This window comes from Macaca thibetana, chromosome 13 (genome assembly GCF_024542745.1).
Source record: "Macaca thibetana thibetana isolate TM-01 chromosome 13, ASM2454274v1, whole genome shotgun sequence".
NCBI lineage: Eukaryota > Metazoa > Chordata > Mammalia > Primates > Cercopithecidae > Macaca > Macaca thibetana.
This window is the reverse complement of record NC_065590.1, coordinates 94556423-94575137: the sequence shown is the minus strand read 5'-3', so window position 1 is coordinate 94575137 and position 18715 is coordinate 94556423. Positions and strand designations below refer to the sequence as shown.

The 18715-nt window shown below is 39.5% G+C and overlaps 1 protein-coding gene across 1 annotated transcript; it reads right to left on the bottom strand.

Annotated features, from left to right (window-relative positions):
- Nucleotides 1-3564: 3564 nt before the first annotated feature.
- LOC126934436 (histone-lysine N-methyltransferase SETMAR-like) lies at nt 3565-9469 on the bottom strand. Its single transcript, XM_050755237.1, has 2 exons — nt 8706-9469; nt 3565-3584 (listed from the first exon to the last, which is right to left on the bottom strand). Exons 1-2 carry the CDS (start codon nt 9193-9195, stop codon nt 3565-3567), a joined length of 510 nt encoding a protein of 169 aa, XP_050611194.1. The 5' UTR covers nt 9196-9469.
- Nucleotides 9470-18715: the final 9246 nt, after the last annotated feature.

Sequence of the window (18715 nt, the reverse complement as noted above, 5' to 3'; positions counted from 1 at the left end):
CAGAAGGAAAAGCAGCTCTCTCTAGCGTGAGTGAAAACTTCCTTGGAGCAGAAGTAGACAAGGATCATTCTCTGCCTGAGTGTGGACAGTCCCCAAGGACTGCAATCCCCCCGAGCTCTGTCTTGCTCTGGTCGTCTCTCTCTCCTCAGGCTCCCCCAACAACTGATGTGATTCCCATTAAATGCAACGTTGGAGAATCTCACATGTACTAAACGGTTATGCAGGTGACCAAAATACGCATTTGGGGAGCTTACACAGAGAGGAAGACAGAAAAGCAGAAGGCCTTCCCGTCCCAGGTGCCTTCTTGAAGCAGTGATGAAGTGCAGCTCTTTCTGGTTTGCAAATTCAGAATGTCTGTTAATCCTTAGCCTCGGGTTCTCTACCATGCCACAGTGGAAGGTTTGCTGAATCTGTGTTTAGTGTGTGGCAACACATGGCTCGGAATTTTAAAATATTTCAGTGCTGCAGTGATTGAGTAACCTAAAGTTGTTCCACATGGTTGATAAAAGTCTCATCAAGCAGAGAGGTCTGGGCTTTTTCTCGTACTCTAGATTCTTGTACTCTGCAGATTGCTTTTTCTGCTATAGCGCGCAATCAGCAACTTCAGAGTGTATCATCCATCCAAGGGAGGGAACACAGTATCTGATTTCACTCAGATCAAGTCCAGCGACTTGCCTTTTAAAACAAGAGATGGCCAGCTATTTCGAAACTTAAGTCTTCTTTTTAAACATAAAAAGGAAACCAAGAAACTTTTTTTTCTCATGTTCATCGAAGCATTATTTACAATAATCAAGCTATGGAAACAACCTACGTGTCTGTTGACATCACGAATCTTACTTACTCAGGGTTCTGAGAGGATCTGGCAATTATACTCAGATTTCATTTTAATTTAAAGAAAATGAATAGAAACAGTTGCAAACGCCACTTGCTGTTATTGTTTTAAGTGTACGTTTACAAAACACTGTCTATTAAATAGACATAATTTGCCTTTATAAGAAAGATAATAAATAAATTAATGGACAGGAAACATACAAACTTGATCACAATATTGGAGTAAAGAGATCACTCTGCTTTTTGAAAGGGTTTCTTTTTTGTCACAATCCGCTTATTCTCATATGCGAAAGTGTCACTGTTGTATAAATAGGTCTTTGGTTATGAAGAAAAGAGGCCATCTCAGATTACCCACAGAATGAATCTTAGATTGCCCACAGAATGAAGAGTTGGAGGGAAACTCAGTGACCTGTCCCTTTTTTACAGATCCTATGCAGTGGTGCAATGAAAAGAAAATGAAATTGAAAAGCAGAATCTATCACTGAACAATTGGGGTGATTTTATTTCAACACATCTGGAATAGGTATTTAAAAGGGTCAAGAAAAAATATAGTTGAAGAGGTGAAAGTGGGGCAAAGGCAATGATTACTAAAGGTTGTAGATGGTGGTATAAATGACATAAAATTTGAAATTAAGCCATGTTGGATTTGACTTTCAGCTCTGCCATTGATTAGCTGTTTAACACTGGCAAGTTTTATTTTTTGTTTTCTTGATTCCTTGCAGCACAATTTCCCCAGTTGGAACTTGTGGGATTTTTATAAGCATTAAATGAGTGACTATATGCAATCAGTATGATGACTAGCTGATAGTTGGCACTTTGGAGTTGGAGAAACCAATAGCTAACCATCTCTTTGTCAAGGTTCAGAACTGACAGAGAGAGAGTCATATGACCCAGAGAGATGAAATTCAAAATATAGTGAGAAAGGCCAAGTTAAAAGATATGACTTAGTTTTGTGGCCACAGTTTGCTTCCCATACTGATTCCTGGAATTAGACAGACACACTCACCTGGTCACTGTCAGTACTGGCCTCCTTGAGCAAGAACACAGCATATCTCTAAAAGTCTATCCTCTCTGCAGGCAGGCAGACCCAAAAAGAAAGGAAAGAAGAGGTGGGGCTCTTCACTCTGCCTAGAATCACCTGTAAGATGCCTCCTGTGAGATGCCTGCTGGTGCTGGACGCTATGGGGGAGAGAGTAGGGCCAGTAGAGGAGGAAATAGTGGGACTTCATCCCTACCTTAGGAGATTTTACACCTGGAAAGGGGAGCATCTGCTGTGAGAATCCAGTGAATAATTAATATGGAAGATGCTATTACATTTTAACAAGGTACTATCAAATGCTCCATAATATATAGACTAGAATTGTTAAATAAAAGTTAATCTTGTATGCAAGAAAACCTTCTGACTTAACTTTCCCAAACCCCAAAAGCAGGGAAGATGGGAAGGTGTTGACACGACTGTGTGTCCCCTCCCTTCTTCAGAGCAGCCTTTCTTTTCTCTCCAATTTGCACTTATACATTGCCTATTGTTTGCACATAATATGTTTTAGGTTTTTCTTATTGCAAAGGGTATAAGTTGAAGATTTTTAAAAAATATATAACAGGTAAAAAGGAAAGATTTTGAAAATTTGCCTTGGACTCGAATTGTGCTTTAATTTACTTTGACAATAACCCTTTCTTCTTATACTGTCTCCATGTAAAACTATTCAGCAACTTCCCTCTGAGAGTTTAACCAGTTGATAGCTAATTTTTTATATCACCAAGGGTTCTAACGTTTTAATATATTGAAAAAATATCACATAGAGAAAACTATTTTAAGACGCAATGGTACATGGTTTCAATAAGGTGGTGGTTGGTGATAGGTAGCAATAGATAGATAGAGAGAACTATTTTAAGATGCAATGGTACATAGTTTCAACAAGGTGGTGGTGGTGATAGGTAGCAATAGATAGCAAGATTAGTATTTTTGGTTGGAAAATCCTAATGCACTTAACCAAAAGATGGTCTTACTTTCCCTTTCCCTGAGTCTTGGTCAGTCCAGTAAGCAAAATAATGGAAAAAAAAAAATGCTTGCTACTATTTTAACTATTGCTCTTAAAATGTACAGTTGTGTAAACAAAGCAAAAAATTACAGAGAGGAGATACGGTGAAAATAAGCATAGGGTTATTTTTAGCTAATGTGCGGATATTAAAGACAATAGAATGCAACTTTGTGTGTGTGTGTTTTTCAGAATATCAGGTCAAACTGCCCAATTGGGAGACCAATCTTATGGATGAACATGCTGCCATAGCTCAATACCATGTCTTTAACACATGCTCGCTAAGCACATAGAGCCAGTTTGAGACTACTGCTCTCCTGTACTGTAACAAGGATGAGAAGTTTTGAGTGAGTGTTCATAGATTCATCCTTCCATTTCTGGAGACTTATCGTTGTGCTATAATTGTGCATGTGAAAGTATTTTGGTTAGGATTATAGTAATAAAAAATAACTTCAAGCAAAAGTAAAACAAGTTAATATTTTATAGATTCTGAGTATAAGATAATCTTAGAGTTGATCAGCTTCACCATGATCATGAGCATGAGGCACGCACCGTGTGTGCTGACATGATGTGACAACCAGTGGCAAAGCCTCTGTCTTAGCAACAACACACCTAAGTTTGATTTCTGTCTCCATCAATGACTGCGATGACTTTGGCAAGTTACTTTACTTTTCTGCTATTCAGTTTTTTTCGTCTATCAAATGGCAGCAATAAAACCTGAGGGAAAAACATGAAATACTGACTGGGGGCTATAGCAATGGATGAGAATTGCTGAGAACAGCACCTATTTACAGCAGAACAAACAACAAATGTCCATTTCTTCCATTTATACAGACACAATATAGATGTGAAGAAATGCACACTTGTGAGTGTGTGTGTGTATAGATTTCTCTAAAAGAAAAATAAACAAAAACTTTTCTAACTGAAAGACCAAATCACAGCTGAATGGCAGTGTCCAAAAATCTCTGATTCATCAGTTAGCTTTGAGTATTATTTTCTTAAGGAACAAAGCCCATTGTGGAATATGATTCATACTCAAGCGAAAAGCACTGAAAAAGAGAAAATGAGAAGATGGAGAAGCTCATGGTTTTATCTAAGGCACCAGGTTTACTTTATGTTCAAAACAAAAAAAAAAAAGTGAAAAGCCCATAAAATATGCAACCAATATCTCTTGAAAGCACGTGAGGTTTTGAAAGAAGACATGTTAATTCATTCTCTAGCTTCATAGAATCCTCTATCTAAGGTAATAAAACTCAGCACATTTTTAGAAGAGAAGGGGGGAAAAAAACCCTCTCAGTATTGTAGGTGTATGTATAATTCCTTAAAACCTGCCAGTACCTTGTCACTGCGGAAATGGAAAAAAAAAAAAAAAAAAAATGCCACCACTAGCAATAAGAAGTGTGCTAATGTAAAAGTGTGTTGCTTGGCAACAGATTAACTTATTTAAACTTTCATCACTGCTTTGAAGAAGATGCTCTAAAGAGAAAGACAAAGACCACAGTAAAATGCTTGGGATCCGTGATTTCAGGAGGCCTCCAAAGGACAAGACACTCCTGCCTGGAGCTAAAACCAGGCGTTTGCAAACTATGCTTCCAGAGAGCCTCGGTCAGCAGGATTCCCACTAGATTCAGCCAATAGGAGGCACTGGCTGAAGATTACAAGGCTGGGGAAAGAAGTTGGAGGTTTGTGCCTCTGATTGTGTAGAAGTTACTGGGTACAGCTGACAGTGAACATAGGGAATGGCAGGCTCCAGTAACCCCAGGGGAAGTAGCACCTGCTTAGCAGTTCCAGCTCTGGCCCAAGCAATGCCCCTTTAGTAGAGTCAGGATCCAGGATTGGGTGTGGTAGCGTCTCCAACAGCCCAGGGCAGGAGTAGACTGTAGCTGCCAGCGCCAGGGTGTTCGCCTAAGCTGGTGGGTGGATCCGACCTTTCTTCCTTTCTCTTCCTCCACTTCTTTATTTTCTCTTCTATATATTTTTTTTCTGGCTTTATACCACCTTGTCTGTATTAAATTCCCTCCATGAAACACCTAAAGTGGTTTCTGACTGGGCACAGACTGATAGAAGTTTAGAGTTTTCCTCAATAGACTCAGATTATGGAGCAATGTGATATGGGCGGCAACGGAAATCAGTATTATGTACCGAGCTAGGAAAGTAATTGTGATGAGCTTTTAAAACCTCTCTATAGATACAGAAAGATATAGTTATTGAGATGATATAGATATATAGATGATCTAGATACATAAATGTAGATATAGATAGGTTATGTAAATGATATAAATACAGGTACAGATGCAGACATACACATCCTTTTGATCCTGTTTCTCTGGAAAACACTGCCTAACACAGGCATGGAGGGGGTGATGACCAGAAAGTGAGGCCGTGAGTTGGTGGCCAAGGTCAGATAATGAAGATCTCCTGGTATCAGCTGAAGGCCTTGGGACTTTATCCTGAGGTTCATCAGAACCATTGATAGTCTTCAGGAAGAGGAGCCAAATGGTCATATTTATTTTCTGGAAAGCCACCTGCTTGTAGGCATGTAAGGGATGAATCTCCAGAGAAACTAGATTTAGGAGAGCATGACTTTCAAGAAAACAATTCCTCAGAGCCTTCAACTGAACCTCTGCCCGTCAGTGAGGCATGTCTCCAACTTTCCAGCCATTCAGCCCTTCTAATACTTACAGTCCAATTCATTCTTCCCTGCTGACAACTTATTTTACAATGTGCTTGGGCCGCCCCTAAGGCAGAGTTTCTTTCTCCCTTTGCTTTTTATCGAATTACAATGACGAAGAACTATAGGAGAGGGTTTAGCTATATTCTAGTGGACTGATTCAGGCTCAAAGTTGTTATTATTGACACAGATCATTTCAATGACCACAGCTCACAAGTCAACAGTTTGGGTGCCAAAAAATACATGGAAACAGAGGCGACTTCTAAATCCAGGCCCTGACAGACTTCATGGTCACCAGAGAGCTATTTTCATTAAAAACAAACAAACAAACAAACAAAAAACTGCGCCCCAGGTTGTGGACTGGGGATTAGCACGTGCTCTTTGTTATCCCACTCGGTGCTTTTCAGAGCGATGTAAACTAGTCGTCCACCCTGCAAAGGCTCCAGACATGGAGCCAGGGGTGTGTTTTCCCTGAGTTTAAGGAAACTTCAGCTCCAGAACCCGCCATGTGCATGGGCTCCTTCCAAGGCTCTCAGAAAGTCCCTGACCATGTGTCTTGATCATATGGTTTTGTCAAATTTGCAAAAGTAAGATATTTTAATTGTAGTCAATTAAGACTGTTGTCTTTTTCCATTTCACTTCATCTCTGTCCAACTTCTCCTCGTGTTGAGTTGTGGTGCAGAGGTGGGCGGCATTTTGAGGATCTAACTGAGAAGAACCTCAGTTAGGGTTAGTTTGGGTTTATTGAAATGAATTCCTATGTCTCCTAGTCACTTCCAGAACAATTAAGCTATTGCTAACCATCCTGGTGTAGAAATGTCTTCTAGAATATTCCTACCACCCACTGTGTTGACTCACCCAGTGCCATGACAAAAAAGAGCAGGGCTGGAGGTTGATACACAATATAAGCTTGCCCCAAGGCTGCAGAAATGTGTGGGGAGCAGAGGAGAAACAGGTTTTGAAATGTGAAGGCTCAGAAGCTAATCTGTGGAAAATGCTTTCAATCATCAAACACATAAAACTGCAAGCAGATAATTTGAAACAAAAGTTCTATCTGTCTCAGAATATGCTTAATCATACATCATATACAATTAAAACACCCCACATTGTTTTCTTTTAAGAAGGGAATTAGATAAAATAGAATTATGAAAGTGACTATTTAAATTTCCTACTGATTTGACTGGAAATACTGACATCGTCAAAATAGCAAACTCATAATGTGCCATTGCAACAAAGGCTTCTTAAAAAGCTGGTTAATGAAGTTTGTCTAATCAAAGATTTTAAGAATGGTTGCTGCACAAGAAAATGTGAAGTGACTTGAAATCTTATATCTTTGAAATAAATGTGATGTGTTTTTTTCCAAATTTCACAACAGTAAACGTTTTCATGGCCTTACTGATAGGGAGTTTGAAAGTAACAGAAGTTTTTCTGAATTGTTAATAAGTTAAAGAAATCAACCGACTATGCAAAAGGAAAGACCCTGAGTTCTCTTTCCCTTTTCTTAATAAAAAATATTATAAAATTATTGTCATTTGAAGAAATTATCAAAGATTATAACACTTGCCATGGCATTTTTCTAATAAGGTCTAAGTGATTCCTAGCCCCTCTTCATCTATGAGTTCCACAAAAATGTAATCTCCAATCTAAAGGCCTAGAAGATATTGGTGCTCAGGGAATATTGCCTGAATAAAGAAAGAAATGCTTTACGAGCACTGCATTTAAAAAAAATTCCATATATCTATATATACTTTGGGAATATATATACAATTAAGAAAATATTATTTATTCATATTAGTAATAGTCAACATTTATTGAACAAATACTGTAACAGGTATCGGCTTAAGCACCTATGTATACTGTTTTTCAAAATATATACACCCATTAAGGTAGTTATAGAAATCCACTTAACTCACTCAGAGAGGAGAGTGGAGGAGATTCCAGTGGAAATGTTTTTGTCATAGGTAATTCAGGCAACTGTTGGACATTTTCCTAAGGTTAGCAAAATAAATGACCACAATGTATTGAATTGTGTTTATTTTTCTACAATCCACGTTTGAGGAAGGGAAAATGGTGGAAGGAGCACAGCTTTGGAGCCATAAAGATGTGAGTCTCACTTCGTGCTCCATTATTTACCAGGTGAGGGATCTGAAAAAGTTGCATAGCCTGCCTCACTGTGCCTTGATTAGACAGTAAAAATATCAGTGAGAGACTCTCAAGGAGAAAGGAAGTTCACTTTTCAAAAAATGTTGGTGCCATTTCATCAACATACAAACATATATAGAAAGAATGGGAAGAAGTTGTTTTACCCAGAACTTCCTTCGCAATGCCAGGTGTTGATGGCCAAAACCACTATGCCATTCACTGGTCATCTATCCAAGTCTTTTTCAGAAGAAAGGCAAGCGCAGAGAGCTCAGGAACTGCTCCTTACACACCTGCAGGGAAGGTCCTAAAGGTGCTGGTAAATCCGACATAATCACATCCCACATGGTGCCACCTCCCCAGCTCTTCCCTCACACCTAGAACCCTGGGCTGCAACCACAGGAGTTCACTCACTCTTGCTCCAATGTGCCTTTTCTATGTCTCCCTGCAGCTTCACATGTTACTTCCCTTGCTGGGACCCTTTTCCTCTCTTCTTCACCCATAATCACCTATCCTTCAAGGCCCAGCTTAACTACCCCTCCCACTGTGAAATCTGCTCAAATGCCACCAGTCAAAAGAAGTCACTTGCCCTGTATAGCCCTCCTTGGCTTATTCTTTGGACATTTTTCTACAGGTGTCTCCATCATTGAACTATGAACTCTAGGAAGCTTTTTCTTTTGGAGGGGGAGGTTAAGGGTCATGATATCTTTGAAGAAAAATGCAAAACTATGTCAAGGCTGCTCATAAAAATTGAAAACAAATGTCTTTTGGAAAAACAGGTGGAAGAAATAGTGACTTCTGAAGTCAGAAAGAGGAGTACTAAGACCTTTGGTGACTGAATAAAAGCGGAACTAACAAAAAGGAAGAGACAAGAAAGATTGATTTGTCTTTGGTTCTAAAAACCACAGTTACTAGGTTGGTGCAAAAATAATTGCTGTTTCAGATCATGATTTTTAAATCATTATAACTAGGCTCAAACACATCTTTATTAATCAAAATGGGAACCATTACAATCAACAACTTTTTACCAATAAGAAATTTGTTTATTCCTGTAGTGTAAAAATCCATGCTTTGGGATTCAGCGAACTCTTGGAAAGCATTTTCTGCATCCTGCTGGTTGTGGAAACATTTTCCTGGCAAAAAGTCGTCAAGATGCTTGAAGAAGTGATAGTTGATTGATGAGAGGTCAGTTGAATATAGTGGATGAAGTAGAGCCTCATAGCCCAATTCGTTCAACTTTTGAAGAGTTGGTTGTGCGATGTGTGGTCCGGCGTTGTCATGGAGAAGAATTGAGCCCTTTCTGTTGACCAATGCTGGCTGCAGGCATTGTGGTTTTCGGTGCATCTCATTGATTTGCTGAGCATACTTCTCAGATGCAATGGTTTCACCGGGATTCAGAAAGCTGTAGTGGGTCAGAACGGCAGCAGACCACCAAATAGTGACCATGACTTTTTTTGGTACAAGTTTGGCTTTGGGAAGTGCTTTGGAGCTTCTCTGTCTAACCACTGAGCTGGTCATTGCTAGTTGTCATATAAAATCCACTTTTTGTCGCATGTCACAATCTGATTGAGAAACGATTTGTTGTTGTACAGAATAAGAAAAGACAACAGTTCAAAATGACGATTTTTAAAATTTTCACTCAGCTCGTGAGGCACCCACATGTCAAGCTTTTTCACCTTTCCAATTTGCTTCTAATGCTGAACAATCGCAGAATGGTTGAGGTTGAGTTCTTCAGCAACTTCTCATGTAGTTGTAAGAGGATCAGCTTTGATGATTGCTCTCAATTGGCTGTTGTCAGTTTGTGATGACCGGCCACTACACTCCTCATCTTCAAGGCTCTCATTTCATTTGCAAGACTTCTTGAACCACCACTGCACTGTATGTTCATTAGCAGATCCTGGGTCAAATGTCTTTACAACCCATTTTGAACCCAAATAAGAAAATCTCTTGAATTTGCTTTTTGTCTAACATAATTTCATAATCTAAAATGAATATAAAATAAACAGCAAGTTGCACATTCCTGGTGTCTCTTCCTCTTTTAATAAGGATACAGTTTTCATCAGATTAGCATCCCACTCTTTTGACAGCATTTAAACTTAATTAAATTGGTAGAGGATGAGAAATTATGCTATTCAGGCGATGGGTACCCTAAAAGTCCTGACTTGACCACTATGTAATCTATATAGGCAAAGAAATTACACTTATATCCAGTAAACTTACATGAATAAAAAATTAAATAAGCTTAATTATCTCCTTAAAGACCTTACCTTTAAATACAGTCACATTGGGTTAGGACTACTTCCACACGTGAATTTTAGGGGGACAGAACTCAGTCCATAACAACAGAGGACCACTGAAATTGGAAGAGGCGTGCCACTCATTCCGGCTGCTGCACTGTGGCAGCTCCCAAGCAGTGGCACTGACAAGCTATGTCACCAGGCAGAGGCTGACACAAAAGAGCAACCCAGGGGACTAAAGGCCACATCTATAGCAGCTTAGAAGCTGCCTCAGCCTCATGCTGTGGCTCCTGCGCAGGTTAAACAGTCTTGGGCAAGGCTAAGAAGCCAGGGACACAGTGGGGGTTGCTGAGTAAGAGTCAGGAGTTTGTTTTCCTAAGACCAGGGCAACTCAGAGACATCATTATCACATTCGTGTCTCTGGTTCCTAGGAGACATGGGGGCACAGGGTAAGTGTTCAGTTATTCGCCAATGAATTTCAAATGGTTAAATATTTGAGAATACAGGGAGCTCCCCATCACTGACCGCATCTGTCCAAGGGGCTATGCAAAGTGGTTGTGCATTGAATGAGACCTTGAAAATTTTGTCCTGGTCTAAGAGTCTGACTCTTTGTTTACATAATAAAGTGGCTCATAAAAATTCCCCATCTCTTTCTACACCTGATAGGTTTTCTTAGTTTACACTGTAATCTTGTGAGCAATGTTTGTATTTTGCATATGTGTTTGCCCCATTTTGGGGTGGCATTTTAAGAAGAGGATGACTTATAATGTTCCTTCATTAGAAACATTGTAAAGCAAGATAGGCTTTTATGGCTCTATGTCCTTTTGATGCACGTATGTAGGCAGCGCTAGTAGTATCTCATCAGAAGCCCTCTCTTCTTTCAACTGGGTCCACAGGTTGAACTCTTACCTAGGAGTGAAGCCCCAGGACTGCTCATTGCCCTGTCTGGAAGTGGTGTCAGGGGAACTATGGCCCACCGGCCCCAGGTCTTTCTAAGGGGCACACTGAATTACATTGTTCACCTCAAGAGTTAAACTAGACAAAGTGGGCCCGAACATAATAAGACAGCCCATTAGGAACATTTTCTGTGCTTACATCTTACTGACTTTTATCATAAATTAGAGATTTTGAAGAGAATGAGTCATAGAAAAAGAAAAAATAATAACCTGGTTCGGCAATCAGCATATTATATCTCCCCAATGACTCATAACATCAGACTCAAGTCAGGACAAACAGAGTTCCTGTCAGAAAGAAGTGCAGTTAAAAATAAAAGCAAAAATAGGAAGGGGTGGGCGGGCGGTGGGGGGGGAACAAAACCTTTTAAACTGTGCCTAGAACTCTCCCCAGCTTGGATTCCCTAATGAGGGATTTGAGGTGCAAAGAGTCTGAAAAGCCTGAGTCAGACAGCAGGAGGAAGCAGCTCCCAGGGCGCGAAGACAAATGGATTTCTTCATAAAATCCTCCAGGAAAAGAAAAGCAGCAGAAATCATGAAGTATGGATTATTCGTTAAATACGAAAGGGGCCTGCAAGAGGGCTTCTCCTAATGAAATCGTGGCACAATTTAATGAAGAAATACAGGTTTCAGAGTTAAACCAACTTGCATCTTAATTGTGGTTCCACCAAAACTGGCTGTGCAAGCTTGGAAGGATCCTTGGTTTTCACATCTGTTGGATGAGGATAACAAGCCACAGCACAGAGCTGTTGTGAAGATTAACTGATGCTAAGTATGTAAAGCACTTAGCATGGTGTATACATTTGCAGGAAAAAAGACTGACACTAAATAATAATTTGTCTTAAAACTATAGATGAAAATACATCCGGACAGTGGTTGCTGAAGCTTTAATTGATAGACTCAGGTAAGTGTCTATCAAGCATGTCACAGAATCACAGCTTCATAAGAGTGGATTTAGGCCCAGCTGACTAAGGCCATGGTACCCTTGAACGTTTTATTACAGCAGAAGAGGTTAAGCACCCTTGGCTGGTCCAACAGTTCCCCTGTTCTACACGAGTTCCTCTTCTTCAGTTTCTCCCCAACCAGCCTAGCCAGTGCTTTTATTTTACATTTGAAAGCCCAAAATTAAGTTTGCAGTTAGACAACTTTGGATTAAACCTTGATTCTTCCAGTTACTACCTATGTGACATCGGCGAGATGCTTCACCTTTCTGAGCCTTAGTATCTCACCTGTGAAATGAAGTAGGTACCTACTACCTTAAACAGATGCTGTGGAATTTTGAATGAAGAACTTGAAATGTCTAGCATAGTTTGTGAGCACAAAAGTAATTGACAGACTATTTTCATTCCTCTCTCCTAACTAATATATGCATTTTGTTAGTTACAAACAAGACCATCAATAGCAGAAACGATCTACCCACCATTTACAGGAGAATATTAGGAAAAAAGTTAGTTCAACTTATAAGTGCTTATAGAAAAGAAAGAGCTAAGTGAACGTCCCACTCCTCAGGCCAATGTCTCTTGGTCTTTGTAATCTTTGTTCTCTCATTTCCAGAGAGGAAAAAACACGTCCCTGATAAGTGGGGTTGCATGTGGTCCTGTCAGTCACCTGTCCCAGTACACTGTTGTGAAAGGTTGTAGGGTTTGGAGACAGACTTACGTGGTTTTGTATCCTAGTTTCCTGCCTTAAAGCTGTATGAAGTTAATTAAATCATGGAAGCCTCCATTTCCTCACCTACAATGCAGAGAGCTACCTCACAGGCTTGCTATGAAGATTAAACCGCACGATGGAAGAGCCTGAACTATGAGTCAACAAGGGGTAGCTGCTGTGTGGCTGTCCCAGGTCATCCACCATTCTGCATGTGTTTCTTGCTTCAGGACCCAGGACTTTGCTGTTTGCACTTCCTTTGAGAGCAGACACCTCTCATGATCTCCTTCGAGTTTTTAATCTTTGTAAATAGCTGCAGTGTGGAATCAGTCTGCAGCTAACGCTCCTCCAGTTTGCTCATGAAGTCACATGCAAGGATCATTGGCAATGATGAAGAACTGCAGAACTAACACACCAGAGGGAGTGGCAAAGCTTTCTAAACTACAAGGTCTTTACAGCTGTGATCCTTGTTCTGGAGTTTCTAACTCCCCCCTGAGAGAGTCTCAAGCTCATCCTTATTTTTCAGGATGTAGCTCACTGTATCCTCTTTATCCTCACTCTGCATCTGCTTACATTGTTACTGGAAAGAGGTCTGGATCCAGTCCCCAAGAGAGGGTTCTTTGATCTCATGCAAGAAAGAATTCAGGGCAAGTCCACAGAGTGAAGTGAAAGCAAGTTTAAGAAAGTAAAGGAATAAAAGAATGGGCTACTCTGTAGACACAGCAGCCCTGAGAGCTGTTGGTTGCCTATTTTTATGGTTATTTCTTGATGATATGCTAAACAAAGGGTGGATTATTCATGCCTCCTCTTTTTGGACCAGATAGGGTACCTTCATGACATTGCCATGGCATTTGTAAACTGTCATGGCGCTGGTGAGAGTGTAGCAGTGAGGACAACACTCTCATGGCCATTTTGGTTTTGTTGGGTTTTAGCCAGTTCCTTTACTGCAACCTGTTTTATCAGCAAGGCCTTTGTGACCTGTGTCTTGTGCCAGTCTCCTATCTCACCCTGTGACTTATAATGCCTAACAGGGAATGCAGCCAGTAGGTTTTAGCCTTATTTTACCCACCCCCTACTCAAGATGGAGTCACTCTTGTTCTAACCCCTGACAACATCACAGTGTTTCACACCTAGAAACGTTGAATGCTTGAAAGAATAGCACTCAGTGTGGTAGATTGTAGTCTCCATAATAATAATTCTGGTACCACATGGTCTTCCAGAATTTTGTGATCAAGAAGCAGAGCAGATTTACCCACACCATGAGTCTTGACAGGTCTTAATGGCTGGTCCAAGAAAGAGACGTGGCAGAAGGGACACAGGTGGTTTCTAAAGCTGGATTAGAAAAGGTACTACAGTTTTAGCCTCCTCTCTCTCCCTCTCTTTTTCTCTCTCTTTCTCTGTGTTTGTCTCTCTTGTAGGAGCCCTCATATACCACATAAGAATTCCAGCAACCCTGCAGCTATCCTGAAGCTGCCATGCTGGAAAGGCCAACTGGGAGACCACATAGAGACTGAGAGAGACTTCCAAGGACTCCAGCTAATCCAGGACCCCAGCAGTTTGAATCTCCCAGCAATGCCACCATACAGGAGAGGGAGCAAATACTCAGAAGATTCAAGCACCAGCTGCATGGGTTGATACCTACATGAAAGGCATTGCATAAGAGTCCAGCCAACTCCCAGAAATGTGAGAAATAGTAATGAAATGAATACTGTTGTTTAAGACCCCTACGGAATAGGGCAACTTGTTATTCAGCAATAGGTCACTTGTTATCAGAAAACCTTCTGATACCTGTAAGTGAAGTGTTGCTCTAACAGAATCTAAGACATGAGGCAGTGGCTTTGGGACTAAGTAACTAAGGGACTTTGGGATTAAGCGACGATGCAAACATTGAAAAAACTTTAGAAAAACAGTGGGAGCTTAATGAACCCCAAAGAGATCATCAGGAAAGACTTAAAAGGAAGTGAGAGTAAGGCAATTAGGAGTTGAAAGAAAGGAGACTTTCTTACAGAGTGATAGACAGTTTAACATCACTACATCCAGCTGTAAGGTGGAAAATAGGCAGTCTGCCTCATGCCTTGGATGATCCAGTCAAGATTTCTAGGTGGAATGTTGGTAGTGCTGTGTAGATTCGTCTTATTAAACATAGTAAAATGCGAAAGGAGATAGAAAATCTAAATAAAGAACTGTTAAATATAAGAGAGCTAGGACCTGCCAGGTTTTGAAATAAAAGTTTTTCTCATGCCCAGCCACACCAGTGGCCAAACAATGCTGAAATTCAGAAATGACTTCTGGAAAGAAGACAAATTTATAATTTTAGAAAAATATGATGTAAGGGAGAAGCTAAGGGTATCAAAATAAAACACTTTGTTAAGTCCACAGATCAATTTAAGGTGTTGCCTAATAGACCTTTTCAACAGACAGAAATCCTTCTAAAGATCTTGAGGGCATGACTTGAAGATTCTATTCTTTAAACAACAGTTTTTCTGAGAACATTAAGATCATTGTCCCACAGTGTTCCCCAAGGGAGTTCATAGCACAGAAAGAATTATCTTGAAGAAATTGTGGAGTGGCTTAGATCTAATGGAGTGAATTATAAATTGATTCATTGAAAACCCAGAATGTTTTTAAAGGAATTATATTAGCTTACACTGAAAGGGCTATCAAAACTAAGAAAATACAAAGAGATATCAGAATCCTTAGATTCTACAGGCGGGAAGCAGGCTGAAAAACTACAAAGTGGAGTACATGTGCTACATTTTTTCAGAGCTATATACTATGGGAATGATTTCCAGACATTAGAACTGAGCTCTGATCAACAACTGACAACTTCCTTTCAGATACCTATTGGCCATGAGTATGCCTCTTTGGAGAAATGTCTGTTTGGGTCCTCTGTCCATTTTTTAAAATTTTCATTGAATTATTTGGGGTTGTTTGGTTGGTTTTGCTACTGAGTTATAGGAATTTCATATATATTTTGAAAATTAAGCTCCTTCTCAGATATATGATTTGAAAACATTTTCTCCCTTTCTGTATGTTGCCTTTTTATTCTGGTAACTCTTTTCTTTGCTATACAGAACATTTTGAATTTGATGTTGCACTTGTCTAGTTTTGTTTGTGTTGCCTATGCTTTTTGTGTCACATCCAAGAAATCATTGCCAAGATTAATGTTAAGATGCTTTTCTCCTTTTTTTTTTTTTTTGTTTTTGAGACTGAATCTCACTCTGTCACCCAGGCTGGAATGTAGTGGTGCAACCTCGGCTCCCTGCAAACTCTGCCTCCTGGGTTCAGGTGATTCTTGTGCCTCAGCCTCCCATGTAACTGGGATTACAGGCTCCCACCAATACATCCGGCTATTTTTTCTATTTTTAATAGAGACAGGGTTTCACCATGTTGACAGGCTGGTCTCGAACTGCTGATCTCAAGTGATCCACCCATCTCGGCCTCCCAAAGTGTTGGGATTACAGGCTTGAGCCACAGCCCCTGGCCTCCTGTGGGTTTTTCTTGTTTGTTTGTTTGTTTGTTTTAGGTTTTACAGTTTCAGGTCTTGCATTTAAGTCTTTAAAACATTTTGAGTTGGTTTTTGTGTATAGTATAATGTGATGGTTCAATTTTATTTTTTTACATGAGGATATACAGTGTTCCCAGCACTATTTATTAGAGACTATCCATTCTCCATTGTATATTCTTGGTACCTTCATCAAAAAGGTACCAAGGCCAAATCATATATGCATGGATTTATTTCTGGACTCCCTGTTCTGTTCCATGCATCTACATGTCTGTCTTTATGCTAGTATCAGACTAATTTCTGGAGCTTTTAATATATTTTGAAATCAGAAATTTCAGGGAGATGAAAGTCAAAACCACAATGACATATTACCTCACACCTGTTAGTATGGCTAATTTCAAAATAAGAAACAGAAGTTAACAAGTGTTTGTGCAGATGTGGAAATTTTGGAACCCTCGTATGCTGTTGATGGGAATGCAAAATGGTATAGCCACTAAGGAAAACAGTGATAAAGTTTCTCAAAAATTAAAAATAGAACTACCATATGATCTATTAATCTTCCATCTGGTTACATATTCCAAAGAATTGAAATCAGGATCTTGAAGAGATATCTGAACTCCCATATTCATTGCAGCATTATTCACAAGAACCAAGATATGAAAATAACCCATGTCCACTGACAGACGAATAGATGACGGAAATGTGGCATACATACACAATGGAATATTATTCAGCCTTAAAAAAAGTAGGAAATCCTAAATCCTGCTATTTCTGACAACATGAAACTGCAGGACATTATGGTAAGTGAAATAAAACAGTCACAGAAGGACAAATACTATAAGATTCCACTTTTATAAGATGTGTATAATAGTAAAACTTACAGAAATAAGAATACAGTAGTGGTTGCCAGGGATTAAGGGGATGGAGAAAACAGAAATTAGGTTTTCAATGGGTTTTAAATCTTAGCTAGATGAAGAAGTTCTAGAGATATGCTGTACAACACAGTTCCTATAGTTAACAACAAGGTATTATGTACTTTAAAATTTGTTGAGAGGCTAGAACTCGTGTTGAGTGTTTTTGTCACAGGCACACACAAAAGACCTCAAAACATAGGGACACAAGGAAACATTGGGAGATGTTGGATGTGTCTATTAACTTGATTGTAGAGATGGTATCCTAAGTGTTTACATACTTACAAACCCATCAAATTCTATATATTAAATATCTACAGTTCTTTGTATATCAATTATACATCAATAAAGCTGTTAAAAAAAAAAAAAAAAAAAAAAAAAACTGACAACATGTGCCAGGCTTGATTTCAGGAATGCTACGGACCAGCAATGGACCAGCAACTTCTCTGTGCAACACAGCATTCCCCCTTTGAAAGGGAACATCTATAGTAGTTTTCCTATGCTTGTTGTGCTTCCCTATGTTAAGTGCAGAGAGGGAAGGGGGAGGGTAACTTTTCTTTTGTGATCTGAAAATAGTAAGTCTTTACATCAAGAGGACACACTCTCAAGGAACTGTAGTTGAGGAAGTGCACCCTAGGAGCTTCATCATACCTGGAACTAATTGAGATGATAAAATTCTGGCTCTAAGGCCTCAGCTTGATCCCATCATGAAATAAAGCTTTAGGAAGTCTTGAAGGTAAGGGTTAGTGTATTTTTAATGTGTATGGAAAGTAGATTATTGTAGGCAGAGGGAGGACTCTGACCAATTGTTTTTTTTGTTTGTTTGTTTGTTTGTTTGTTTTTTCAGGAAATGGCCACACCATGCTCTTCTAGAACTTTCTCATCCCTCACTCAAGAGGTGGAGCTTATTTACCCTCGACCTTGAACTTGATCAGGACTTTTGTCACTGCCTTGCTCTTAACATCACCATGTTGGAGAAACAGCATGGCAAGGCCAGCTGGTGATAGAGAAAGATGCCTAAGGAGTTCCCGCTGTTGCTTTTCCTGAATATTTGAGTCTTCCCAGTCCAGCCAGACACATGACTGGGCAAAACCCTCAGGTAACTACAGCCTTATCCACTGTCTGACTATCACAAAATGAGAGACACGGGGTGAGGGCCACCTACCTATGCCCAGTCATCCTGCAGAGGTGCGAGAAAAATAAGAACATGATTATTGTTATTTTAAAATCACTGAGTTCCGGGTTAATTTGTATGCAGCAATAGATGATTAGGAAACAACGATAGACTATAAAAAAATAAAGAGGGAATGGTTAGGCTAAAAACATCATGATCAAATCAATGTTTAGTAAGTAAGCAAGAAAGATGGCTATCCAGGGAAGAGAGGTTGCACAACAAAATGAAAATGAAACAAGCAAAGAAAAAAAACATGGATTATAACTTGTAAGAGAGAAAACCATATTAAGGGGAGTTATTTGAATATTTTGAATGAAAATACAGAAATCAGAAATGAGTGAGCTGATTTTAGAGGCAGGAGGAAAACTGATGGGGAATTCTGGGAAAACAGAATGATACAAAGCAGAGTCCTCAATGTCTCTACCCAAAACCTAATGAAATAAACAGAAATGAGAAAATTTGTTTTAAAAATTAATTCTCCAAGAGCAATACAAAAATAAATGGAGCAAAAATTATTATTATTCATTTTGAAAAAGATAATCTAGAAACAGAGAGACAGATGAATCTAGAAAATGGTACACAAATTCTTATGTGAGAAGTGTGTGAGAACA

Coding starts and splice junctions, on each gene's coding strand:
- LOC126934436 (XM_050755237.1), bottom strand. CDS start 9,195: ATGACCAGCTCAGTGGTTAGACAGAGAAGCTCCAAAGCACTTCCCAAA. Junction 3,585..8,705: donor AATAAACAAATTTCTTATTG/GTAAAAAGTTGT, acceptor TTTTTCCCTCAG/GTTTTATTGCTGCCATTTGA.